Source organism: Lactuca sativa, chromosome 1 (assembly GCF_002870075.4).
Source record: "Lactuca sativa cultivar Salinas chromosome 1, Lsat_Salinas_v11, whole genome shotgun sequence".
In the NCBI taxonomy this organism is placed as follows: domain Eukaryota; kingdom Viridiplantae; phylum Streptophyta; class Magnoliopsida; order Asterales; family Asteraceae; genus Lactuca; species Lactuca sativa.
Window position 1 is genome coordinate 228,888,876 of NC_056623.2, and position 13,866 is coordinate 228,902,741.

Sequence of the window (13,866 nt, forward strand, 5' to 3'; positions counted from 1 at the left end):
AAACATGACTATTCACAAGGGAAACTCACAATTTAATCTATATAATAATAATAATAATAATAATAATTAATAAAAGACAACAAAAAACAACAAAATATATATATATATATATATATATATATATATATATATATATATATATATATATATATATATTCAAAGATGATTTTAAAAACAACAAAATAACAAAAAGGAAGTACATTGAGAAATTCTATAGATTAGTGGTATATACAACTAACACCTTTTAAAAGATGCACTCAATTTCTAAAAACCTTTTAAAAGATGCACTCAATTTCTAAAAACATGATAATGATATATAATATTCTGTCACTTTTCCTTGTTCAAATAATTATGTTGTTCGTTTTATTTTTTTTCATGATTCCATTCATCATGACCAACATACCTAAATATTGCAACAAGTGTAAAATATAGAAAAGCAGAACGTACTCTCACAATTTTATATATTTAGCTGTTTAATTATGTTTTATAGATGCTAAACCAATATAATTTTTTGATTAATTTTTCCGTTTTTGAAAAAAGTCTGTAATAAAGAAAAACACAATATATTTTTGCTGCGTAAATTGATAAATGGTAAAAAGAAAGGCTTTTATGTATATTGCCCTTATAAGAATAAACATGTACCTTTCATGTTTCTATAAGAATCTGATTAGCTTCTAACAAGAAACCACTTAAGATGGTCATGTAAAGCCAATGGTTTTATCCAACAACCACAAAGCAAGAGATAGTTGAATTGCAAAGACCGTGTTTATAGACATCCGATCTAACATGAACCCGTACACCGTGATCCCAGTTTCATTGTTCTCGATATACGTCACTACAGCACACGATCAATCATCATTAATAGTCAAGTCCTGTAATGTATTAAGGTCATGTTTGTCACACAAAATAAAGTTTGGACTTAACAAATTTTGTAGGAATCTTTTTATGCCGAGGATAAAGAGGGTAATCATGTCTTTTGCATAGATCAAAATCGAATTATTCCCCATCTTATATTTTTAGGCGGGATAAAAAGTTGCAAATTTGTGTCCCACTAGATCAGTCGAGCCAAACAAACTACAAGGCCATAAAGTAACAATATGAATAAATTCACCTAAAGCTTGTCTTTGCTGGTATGATATCGAGTGCTTATAAACAGGGATGAACTTTGTATTGTCTAGTTCATCGTCACCATCTCCTACCTCATTATCGAAATCTAAATCTGACATTTGTGGATTAATATTAGACCTCGGAGTCTCACCCGTTGTGCCCATGTCTACGAAGGAATCAATGGTTGCACATATGTGCCATTTGGTTACCAAGCTTCTTAAAGATTGCGCTTTGTGTGTGATTTTTGCCGCACTTCGTTGGCATATATACATACCAAACAGAAGGGTAAAGGAGCATAACTGCACCCATCATTATATCATGTTTTATTGGCATATAAAAATAAAATGGATTTTCATATAAACTTGTTATATTATATATGAAAACAACATATAGTTTTAACTGTATTTTATATACAATCAAATCTTAATTTTTTTTTATCTTAATAAAAGCATATTATAACAACCGATACGAATAATATTATGAAAAAAAATTATTTTCGAGTTAACTTAGATGATAAAATTGCAATTCAACTAATATCATGATTTTATGTTATTTTGAAATAAAAGTGTCCTTCAAAATCACATAAACGGTATGAGTTATATAACAACTTTTCATTGCATTAAATGATAATAAAAGATAATCACAACCCAAATAGGATTATAATAAAATATATTTCTAGTTATTTAGAAAAGAAAGATTTATTTAACTAAGAATTACAAAATAAAGTGGGTTATATTGCCACTTTTCATTCAATTCCATGGTGGAATGAAAAAAAGCCTGTGTCTAAATACTTAATTAACAAAACCGTACTTTTTTTAGAAGATTGAAAATTAACAAAATGTAAGGAAACATGTTTTTCAAGAATGGTAAGTTCATTTCATTCCGTTAAAGAATATAAGAAGTTTATTTATTTATTTATTTATTTATTTTCATGAACCAATTCTTTTATTTCTTTATTCTGTTATACGAAACACTACCTAATTAATAAGAGAGAAATAGGAATTACCGCAAGTTCTCCGGTAGTGAACAGGTCAACAACCGAACCATCCACCGTCGTAACAAGCAATGAAGCAAATTGACTAGCAGTAACCAAGATCAATGTAGCCAAAATGAACACACGAAACCTATGGCTTATAACTCGAAGATTTCTTCTAATAGTGAGGTGTTCAACCAATATTGGAACCACATCACATAACTTGTCAAACACTCGAGCAAAATCATCTAACCTAAGAATTTGTAAAGAACATGTGAGTTTAAAAAGAACACACACAAGCAAAAATAATGATGTCCGATATAACCAAGAACTCATGTGCAACGTGCATGCCATTGCATGGCTAAAGTAAACGTTGTAAAAGTATGGTATCTTGATTCCACCGGATATGAACCACCATATGTTGTAAATAGTGTCCGCGAGAAAACATGGTAGGATAAAAGTATAGAGAAGTTTCGTAGATCTCTGCATGAGGTGAGAGAGATACTTTATTTTTTTTCTCATAATAGCAACATACCTACATTTCTCTTTACACCTATAGCAACATATTTATATTTCTTTAATGATAATAAGCAATATCTAATCGATAATAGTAATATACTTACACTTTTTCTAATACAAAACAAAAATTTATTTACAATTCTCTACTCATAACTATTACAATATGTAACATATAAGTACAGTGCTTGATTTGTAACTAATATAATTCACATGTTGCTATCATAGGTAAGAAAAAAATTACATTGCTATTATCGGTAAAAAGTTATAAGTACTCTGTTATTATCGATAATAGATAACATACATTATCATACTAGTCGCAAAAGTAAAATATATTGGTATTCCTCATAATTTTCCTTAAGGTAAACGCGTAAACGCTTCTGTTTTTTAAAATTATGTGAACTTTTCACCAACCAAAATGTATTCTTGGGTTCACTTTGGACCCGTGAGACAGCCTTATGAAAGTAGTGGTCCAGGTTGAACAAATCCATCCATTTCAAAATATGTCAATCCTTCAAGACTTAGCACAATGACTTAACATATAATTAACAACTACATGTATTTATCATCAAATTTCTTTCATTTTTAGTCCTAGTAAGTTATTAAAACTTTAAACAATTAAACTTATAGGAAAAATGAGTCATGGATTTCCTAGATTCCATTTGCTTAAATAAATACTCCATTTTGTATTATTCTTAGCCACTCAAAAATATAATAATTTTGTTTTCAACGACTTACACTCGACGTTTATTAGTTATTACAATTGATTTTTTGCATGGATAAATTATTTTTGATAAACATTCAGGAAATGAAATATAAAACACTTGTAACCATAGGATTTGCTAGAAACACTAGTATTTCTATTAAATAATTTGACTTCAATATTAACAACTTTTCAAACATAGTTTTCAAAACATAAAATTTTATAAGTAGTAGGTGCTAAATCATTGTCATGACGCCCTTTTTTTTTTAATCCAGTTTTATCCCTTAAGTTTAAAAACATGACAATCTCGCCCCTAGCTTATGGTGAATATTCGATGTTAATTACAAACAATAGTCCTAAAAGAAAGGGGAAAATTGGAAAAGCTATCCATGGCGTGATGCTTGTCCCAATAAGCAACATTAAAAAGCAAAAGTTAATCAAGAAACGTACATGGAGCTCCTCCGAATACCGCCGGCGAACTTTATCATTAACAGCGTCCAATTCATCAAGAAACAGAAACCGCCGGAGACCATACTTCCGAGTAAACCGCCAGAGACTAACGAACGAGAGCGTCGAGAAAACAGAGAGGGACACTTGAACGATCAAATCGAAGGGACGACGGTGATTGTAATCACAGGCGGAGCACTGGAAGGCAAAGTGAGAGAAAACTGGAGTTAGAAATGTTAGGAGGAAGAAGAGGATCCATGAGGCGGTTGCTCGCCATGGGTCATGGTGATCTGCAACGAAAATCCATGAGAAGGATCTGGATTCAAGCAAATCGATAATAGAAAAGTGGTTTGAATTAAGCTGCGGAGGATTGTCCATGGGGAGCGAGAAGCGATCGATGAAAACGGAAGAAAGTGGACTAGTGGAGACACGAATTACCAGCTTATAGCCGCCATTTTTTAGCATTTGATTTATAGTGTATTTTGACAAAAATAGATTCATAATAAAATACTTAAAGTAATAAAAGTAAATTATGCGAATGGTCCTGTGGTTTTGAGTAATCTACAATTTTGGTCCTTAAGTTTATTTTTTTTTAACTCGGACGGTCCTCATATTATGTTTTTGTATCGTGTTTGGTCCCACAAAAAGTAAAAATACTTATGCCCTTACAGGTTTTTAAGTATTTTTAATAAATAATATATTAATTATTATATATATCAAATATCAAAAATAAAAATAAAAATAATCCTAAACCTACTTGTTTCACTTCATCACCCATGTCTCCACTTCTACCCATATCAATCCCCGCTTCTCCCCTTCATCTTCAAACCTACTGGTGCCTTCTATCTACAACATTCCCGACGAGTACAAAGTTGTCATCACTTGCCGTCGCCACACCTTCAATAAATCGTGATTGATAGAAAGAATAGGAATAGAGACAATGATTACGAGGAGAGAAAACTTAAGGTGTCTAGCACACGAAACATGGAAGACAGTGTAGATGATAAAAGTTTGGAGAAGAAGGTTTGATGAACTCTTCAGATAAGAAATATATAAGGAGCCGAGAAGAAGATATGGAGGAAGGACAACGGAAATTAGATGATGAAATGGAGAAGAGAAGGAGGAGAGTTCAAGAATGGAAGTAGAAAAAGAAGTAAGAAGGAGGAATTTGCAAAGGAGACCTCACTATTCGAACAGTTGATTGAATCTCAAAATCGATTTCTCAGATGTATGAGTTTTCTAAAACCCTTTTGGGATTTATTTTTGGGAGTTTTTGTTGCACGTTTTTTTGCAAGTGGTTTAATCGGTTCATTTTTAGCAAGGGGTTTAAATCCGTTTTGGATTTGGTCATTCTTATTTGTTGCATGTTTTTTGCAAGATAATAGAGGTATGGGAATTAGAAGAACGAAGCAAAGGCAATCAATTTGGGTGTTTGAAGATCGATATTTCTTGATTTTCTGGATTTGATTCATAAGTTTTCCTTATTGTGACTAGTGGTTTATTAATGGTAGTTGTTGATAGATGGTGGTTGTCAAGGTTAACAGGATGGAATATTTTCCGGTTTCCGAATATATTGGCAAGAGATGGTGGTCTTCGGTAATGTATGTGGCCAATATTGCTAGTGATGGTCGAAGAGGAGACAGTGAAGAAGGGGATGGGGATGCAAATGATTCTTTTCTTTTTATTTATTAATATCGTTTTAATATATTAATAATATAAAAAGGATAAAAAAAATAAACAGTGATTAAATAAAATAAAAAAATTATTAAGGGCAAAATAGTCTTTTTATGTAACATGGACCAACGACGCAACAAAAACATACAAAGAGGACTGTCCGAGTTAAAAAAAAATTAAGGACTAAACATGAAAATTACCCCAAACCACACGGACCGTCCATGTAATTTACTAAAATAGTAAATTTATGGATATGAATCAAATTTAGACATGCAAGGGTTTATATTAGATGGATGGGTTGTGCGGTTTAGAGTTAAAATTACAAACTTTATCATAAGTGTGGTTTGATATTTTCGAAGTATTATGTGGTGCAGTTTGTATAGTTTGGATGCGGTTTGATGAATAACTAAAATATTATGTATTTTAGTTTTACATCGATCAAACAAGCCACCAACAAATTTATAAAAATAACTAAAAATGTTTTCCTTTTTGGAAGGTGAAGAAAATATTGATTCTTATCTTATTAAGCTTCACTTTGACAAGAGAAACCTCTCTACATAAACCTATCTACTCTTTTGATTTAATCACTAAAGAATCTGACATGAAACCCTAAAGGTGCATTTAATTTGTTGGAATGGAATGGAACGAAATTCTGGGGAAAATGTGTAACATCCCGAAATTCAGGTACAACTATTTAACCCTTCTCTTTTGTCAAGATGTCAAAATTAGTTCTTGAGTAGAAAATGTTGCAAATGAGTACGCTAGGCGTACCGGAGAGTACGCTGCGCGTACTCATGCGCTTGATATGCACGCGAACTCTTTAAGGTACACTGGGCGTACCAAAGTTACGCTGGGCGTAACTGGTCCAGATGCAAACCCTAAATGAGACTTAAGCCCTATATAAAGAAAGCTATGGCCTTATCCTCAGCCACCATTTAAGAGAGTGAAACCCTAAGAGAGAGTCTACATTCGTTCTAAGCTTGTATGTGTGTGTGTGTTTTGAGCTTGAAGTTCCTTTGTGTGTTTGTGAAGAAGAAGAAAGGACCTTGGTGGAAGCTAGTCTTGGTGTGCAAGCTTTGGATCTGAGCTTTTCAGAGGGGGAAACATCACTTGGAGGTAAAAAGCTCATAGCTTTTCCCTTCATTTTGGATTGGTGTATTGTGGGCCATTTTTAGGGTTAAAGTCCCAAAGGTGGAGACTTTATGAACAAAAGGGACTCCATGGACCTAGATCTGTCCCATTTCAGTGATATATGAGTTGTAGATCCATAAAAATCTCAACTTGGTCGTCATTATGGAGTCATGCTTGAGTTATGGGCTTTTAAGTGTTGGAAATTGAATGATATGGGTGTTGGTGACTTTTACAGCCATGGAAAGGCTTAAAATCACTGACTTTATGGATTAAGAGGCTTAGGGGCAGTCAGATCTGAAAGTTAGACGTGTGTCTTAACCGTTTAAGACCCAAAATCTAAAGGAGTATGAAACTGGGATTTACGTGGGGCGTAATCCCAGTACGCACATCGTAGGGGGCCGTGTTCCCTGATTCTGTGAAGTTGCCGGGTACGCCCAGCGTACAGATTGGTACGTGCACATATCCCAAAGGGTTGACTTTCGTTGACTTTTAGGGTTTTGGTCAACATTTGGACTTTTGGGTCAGGGAGGGGTAAAAAGGTCTTTTACCCTTCTATGGGATTGTAGGAATGGATTTAATCTAGCCTTTAATAGCCATTATTTATTTGAGAGTATTGTTTATGTGATTAGGCGGGGGCTAGATCAGTGTTCTCATGTGCGAGATTATTTGAGACTCCCGAGGTGAGTCTTCTCACTATACTGTACCTGGAAGGGTACCTATGTGTGACTAGAAGGTCTTTTATGCTATGAGATGTATGTGCTATATGCTATTATGTGATATGTATGTTATGTATGATAAGGACCGGAAGGTCAAGATGCTATGGACCGGAAGGTCAAGATGACATGGACCGGAATGTCAATTCGGGTAGGACCGGAAGGTCTACCGAGATTCGGGATGGAAGTCTCCTGAGACACTTGGACCGGAAGGTCCCACAGAGTTATGGCCTGGAAAGGCGTATGTGTGGTATGTGGTATTTTGGGGAACTCACTAAGCATTTATGCTTACAGTTGTTGTGTTATGTGTTTCAGGTACTAGCGAGGACCGTGGGAAGGCGCCGACATGATCCGTACACACTTAGATGATTTATGTATTTGAGATCTTGGGATTTGTTTTGTTATGATAACATTCGATACATTATGTTTTGATATGGGTTTGATGATTAAAGAATGGTTTAAAAATGAAAAAAAGTTTTGGAAATTTACGTTGTTACAAGTTGGTATCAAAGCCATGGGTTGAGGGATTCGGGTGCATCTTCGGGTGTAGCTAAACTCAAACTGAGGATTTGAGAAAGTTTTTCATAAAATAAACAATTTTTCTAAGAGATTAAAAGATTTTGAGAAAGGCAGAACGGAGGAGTGTGTATGATCAGCCAGCGCCCGAACGGTGATTTCCCAAAATACCCTTACATTATGTGTTATGATGCTAGAGTAGGCTAGGTACTCCCTCACCGATCTCCAATAATCGTCCACTTCCTCCGATCTACATCACCGCCTCCGACAGCAACGCCGTCTCCGACATCGTTGCCGGCAGCCAAGCCCTTCGGCTCCCTCATCGACGCCGGTTCTCTTCCACACCTTTCTCCTCCTCCTCTGATTTTGTCTGCATCCATTCGGTCGGCAACATCGCCGCCGCCGCCGACTTCGCATCCGCCTCCGGTTGCTTCACCTGTGTCGCCTTCACCTCCGGTATCTTCTGCAGGTAACATATTCTTTTTCTCTTGTTACGTAATTCAAGTTTAATGCTTAAAAATCTAGTGTGTTTCCCCTGTAATTCGAATATCAGAGAATCATTACTTAGAGATTAGTTTTGGTTCAGTTTTGATTTATGATAATGTGTTGATTTCTGATTTTGTGTTTATTTGGTGAAATATATTGCTGAGAATGTGTTAGTAGTTGCTGATTTGTTCTTTTTTATTGATAATGTGTTCCTAGTTGTTAATATAAGTTGTTGATTTTCTTCATTTGCTAAAATATGTTGTGGATCTTGTTGTTATGTGCTGAAATGTTGTTGACATATGTTGATCTTTGAAATTTGATAATGTTGTTGATGAAATCATATGCTTTGCTTTTTTTTTTTCCCTGAAATATGATAATGTTTTGCTTATGAAATCATATGCATTTTTGTTTTGCTTGATGAAATATGAATATTAGCATGTTATGGATTCACTAAATGAAAGTACAATGTTATATATTGAACAGTTGGTGTCTATTAGTGGAGGATATTTCATACCCACAAGCTTGAGGAGTTCATTAACATTAGATTTGTTATGGATGGAGATGGTTCTAAAAGATTTCACAAAACAATGAAAGCATGAGCTTTGGGCATAATCAAGAAATGATTAGTGTTATGTTTGATTTGGATTTATGATTTAATCTGGATTTTATATGGTTTTTGCAATTTTTTTTTATAATTATTCAAGAAGTTGATTCGGTTATTTTATAAAAAAACGTTAAATTTAGTAAAAATAACATAAAAGGGTAAAATGGTCTTTTTTATAATTCAGCACGACAATTCAGAGATTCCAACCAAACAACATTTGAAAATTCAGATCTTAAAAAATTCAGACCCTCTTTGAAATTCAGACATCTTAAAAATTCAACTCTTATAAATTCAGATCCTGCCAAACAGCCCCTTAGCCTAGGAAGATTTCTACTGCTATAAGATGCTTGAGAGCGAGTAGGTAGCAGTGAGGAGCCATGAGAGGTTTACCGAGGGGTAGCCTATGCTAGCGAGATGTAGAGCACTTGTAATATGGGATCCAAGGAGGAGGACTTGGGGTGAATACTAATGCGGTGTGGATGATAGTATAGGGCCCGTACTACTGAAGACACCGGAGCAGCGCGCACTCCAAGTAAGAATCCTTAGGGTACTAGGGAACAAGTAGGGTTGAGTTATCGAGTGCGAGTATGCTCGAGAAAGTCTTTGATATTATTATGTTGTATTTCAGAGACATCATGGTTGGGACACACCACAGACCTGAGACGAGCGGCGTGAGTGACGAGGAGCTTCGTCAGATGATCCATGATGAGGTGGAAGCAGCGATTCGAGCCGAGATTCCGGAGATGTTTGGGTATATCAAGACCACATTGATTGAGACTTTAGATGAGCGGTACGCAGCGGTGACTGAGGCTGCGGCTGCTGCCAGGCCTCAGGGAGGTGACTCGTTGTTGTTTCAAGAGTTCAGCAACACGAAGACACCAGAGTTTGACGGGACGCTGGATCCGATTATTGCGATGAGATGGATTTTTGATATTGAGGGATTCTTCTACACGTGTTCATGTCCGGAGCATCTGAGGGTATGGTTCGCGCTGAACCAGCTTCGCTTGGGAGCGAAGAACTGGTGGAAGTTCGTGACAGCGAGCTTCACTCTTGCATAGGTTTCAGAGGTGACCTGGGAGAGGTTCACGACCATGTTCAAAGACGAGTATGTTCCCCTGGTGGAAAGGGAACGACTGGCTCAGGAGTTCTTGACCCTCAAGCAGGGTACTGATTCTGTTACTATGGTTACCAGGAAGTTTCATGAGAGGGCGATGTTCTACCCTGAGCAGGTGTCTACCGAGCAGGCACGCATGAGCCGATATTTGAGCATTTTAAGGAGGGATATTCGGGAATTCGTGTCGAACTCGAATTACCAGACATTTGCTGAGCTCCAGGAAAATGCTCGGAATAGGGAGATTGAGTTGGAGACTCAGGCCATGGAGGAGGCCGAGTCTCAAGGGATGAATCGGCGACCGACACAGTCTCAGCCGGAAGCCAAGTGGGCAAAGCCCGCCGATTTGAGATCTGGAGGCCAGAAGGGCCACAATTGCGGAAAGTGCAGCAAGGGACATGACGGGGTTCATCGATCGGTTGCTTGCTACAAATGTGGCAAGGAGGGGCATATAGCCAAGGATTGCCCCAAGGGGTTCATGTTTTGCTTTCATTGCAACCAGACGGGGCATCGAAAGGCTGAGTGTCCGCAGCTGCGGGGGACAACACAAGGAGCATCGCAAGGGGTCTGCCCCTGCCGCTGTGCGAGCTATTGAGGTTCGGCCGGTGAAGACCGAGGCACCGAAGGCTCGTGGGAGAGCCTTCCAGTTGACAGTGGAGGAGGTCCGCGCAGCGCCCGATGTCGTGGCTGGTATGTATTATTTCATTTATTTATGCTGAGTTTGAGGTGTTGTGCTTATATTATGATATGCGTAGGTACTTTTCTTGTGAATTTTGTACCTGCTTTGGTGTTACTTGACTCGGGTGCGAGTCAGTCATTTGTTTCCTTAGCGTTTAGTCAACACATCAATATCCGACGAGAGGCGTTGAGTCGACCTCTGTGAGTTTCTATAGCTGACGAGCGAGCGGTGTATGCTACGGATGTGATTCGAGGATGTGTACTCGAGATCTTCGGTGTTGAGTTCCCGATAGATCTGGTCCCGATTGCAATGGGGGACGTGTGTGTTATAGGGGGCATGGATTGGTTGAGCCGATTTGGGGCTGTTATAGACAACGAGCGACAGTTGGTGACGATACGAGACCCTAGTGGGGGAGTACTTATGGTGTATGGCGAGGGTACCCGATGTAGGTCAGCGGAGGAGGTGAAGACCGAGGCACCGAAGGCTCGTGGAGGAGGTCCGCGCAGCGCCCGATGTCGTGGCTGGTATGTATTATTTCATTTATTTATGCTGAGTTTGAGGTGTTGTGCTTATATTATGATATGCGTAGGTACTTTTCTTGTGAATTGTGTACCTGCTTTGGTGTTATTTGACTCGGGTGCGAGTCGGTCATTTGTTTCCTTAGCGTTTAGTCAACACATCAATATCTGACGAGAGGCGTTGAGTCGACCTCTACGAGTTTCTATAGCTGAAGAGCGAGCGGTGTATGCTACAGATGTGATTCGAGGATGTGTACTCGAGATCTTCGGTGTTGAGTTCCCGATAGATCTGGTCCCGATTGCAATGGGGGACGTGTGTGTTATAGGGGGCATGGATTGGTTGAGCCGATTTGGGGCTGTTATAGACTGCGAGCGACAGTTGGTGACGATACGAGACCCTAGTGTGGGAGTACTTACGGTGTACGGCGAGGGTACTCGATGTAGGTCAGCGTTTTTTTTGACTTCCAGAGCGAGACAGAGTTTTCAGCAGGCCTGCAGCGGGTTTGTAGCCTATGTGATGGACACACGAGTGGCCGTTGGGAGGCCAAGTTCGATTGATGACGTTCTGATAATGCGTGAGTTCCCGGATTTTTTTGCCGAGGAGTTGTCGGGTGTGCCTCCCGAGAGGCAGGTAGAGTTCCGCATCGGTTTGGTTCCAGGGGCAAAACCTATCGCCAAGGCACCTTATCACCTTGCACCGCCAGAGATGCAAGAGTTATCCTCGCAGCTTCAGGAGCTGCTGGGGAAGGGTTTATTAGACCGAGTAGCTCACCATGGGGAGCTCCGATTCTTTTTTTTTCAAGAGAAAGGATGGTTCACACCGGATGTGCATTGATTACCGGGAGTTGAACAAGTTGACGGTCAAGAACCGTTATCCATTACCGAGGATCGACGATCTGTTCGATCAGTTGCAGGGAGCGTCTTGGTTCTCCAAGATAGACTTGAGGTCGGGATATCATCAGATGAGAGTGCGGGATTAAGATATCCAGGAGACGGCGTTCAAAACTTGTTATGGGCATTACGAGTTCATGGTGATGCCTTTTGGGCTCACCAATGCATCGACAACATTCATGGATCTCATGAATAGGGTATGCAGGCCGATGCTGGATCGGTCGGTGATCGTGTTCATCGACGATATTCTGGTATATTCCAAATCTAGAGAGCAGCATGAGGAGCATCTAAGAGAGATTCTTGGGGTATTCAGGATGGAGAGGCTTTTCGCCAAATTCTCCAAGTGTGATTTTTGGTTACGAGAGGTCCAGTTCTTGGGACACCTCGTTAACCAGAATGGGATATTGGTCGATCCGGCCAAGATTGAGGCGGTTATGAGGTGGAAGGTGCCGAGATCACCCACCGAGATCAGGAGCTTTCTGGGATTGTCCGGCTACTATCAGAGATTTATCAAGGATTTCTCCAAAATTGTCGTGCCACTCACCAGGTTGACCCAGAAGGGTGTTGCTTTTTCGTGGGGTCCGGAGCAGCAGACCTCATTTGAGACTCTTCGCCAGAGGTTGTGCGAAGCCCCGGTGTTAACCCTTCCAGAGGGAATGGAGGATTTTGTGGTGTACTGCGACGCATCGAAATCGGGGTTGGGTGCGGTGCTTATCCAGAGAGGGCACGTGATAGCGTATGCATCGAGGCAGCTGAAGCCTCATGAGATGAGGTATCCCACCCACGATTTGGAGTTAGGGGCAGTGGTGTTTGCCCTCAAGATCTGGCGTCACTATCTGTATGGGGTTCGGTGTACCGTACGCACGGACCACAAGAGTTTGAAGTATTTGACGGATTAGTCCAACCTAATTATGCACCGGAGGATATGGTTGGATGTGGTAAAGGATTATGATTGTGAGATCCTGTACCACCCGGTCAAGGATAACGTCGTAGCCGATGCCCTGAGCCGTAGGGCGGAGAGTGACCTGATACGGGATGTTTGTATGAGGTTGACGGTGATGACTCCGGTGTGGGACACCATTCAGGAGGCCCAAGCAGAGGCTGTGAGACCGGAGAACCATAAGAGATAGTGTATGATTAGGCAGATATCTGAGTTCGTTACCGATAGCCGTGGGCTTATGACCTTTCAGGGTCGGATTTAGGTGTCGTATGCAGGCGGGGCACGTACCACTTTGATGGAGGAGGCGCATAGATCGAGATTCTCAATCCATCCCGGGGACACTCAGATGTATTTAGACCTGAAAAAGAGAGTATTGGTGGCCCTGTATGAAGAGCGATGTTGCGTGGTTTGTTGAGAGGTGCTTGACGTGTCGCAGGGTTAAGGCCGAGCACCAACGTCCGCATGGCAAGTTGTAGCCACTTGAAGTTTCCCAATGGAAGTGGGAACATATTTCTATGGATTTCATCACCAAATTGCAGAGGACCGTGAGGGATGTCAATGCAATTTGGGTGATCGTCGATCGGCTGACGAAGAGCGCTCACTTTCTTGCTATCAGTGAGAGCTCTTTTGCAGAGAGGCTGGCAGTGTTTTATGTGAGGGAGGTGGTATCACGGCATGGAGTACCGATCTCGATTGTGTCAGATCGGGATGTATGTTTCACTTACAGGTTCTAGAAGAAGTTCCACGAGGAGTTGGGCACGAGGCTGCATTTCAGTACCGCTTACCACCCACAGACGGACGAACAGAGTGAGCGGACGATTCAGACGCTCGAGGACATGCTTCGGGTGTGTGTGTTA

The 13,866-nt window shown here is 39.7% G+C and overlaps 1 protein-coding gene across 1 annotated transcript; it reads right to left on the reverse strand.

Moving 5' to 3' along the window:
- Nucleotides 1-231: 231 nt before the first annotated feature.
- On the reverse strand, nt 232-3,879 carry LOC111889491 (uncharacterized). Its single transcript, XM_023885641.3, has 4 exons — nt 3,750-3,879; nt 2,114-2,333; nt 1,112-1,406; nt 232-835 (listed from the first exon to the last, which is right to left on the reverse strand). Exons 1-4 carry the CDS (start codon nt 3,830-3,832, stop codon nt 699-701), a joined length of 735 nt encoding a protein of 244 aa, XP_023741409.1. The 5' UTR covers nt 3,833-3,879; the 3' UTR covers nt 232-698.
- Nucleotides 3,880-13,866: the final 9,987 nt, after the last annotated feature.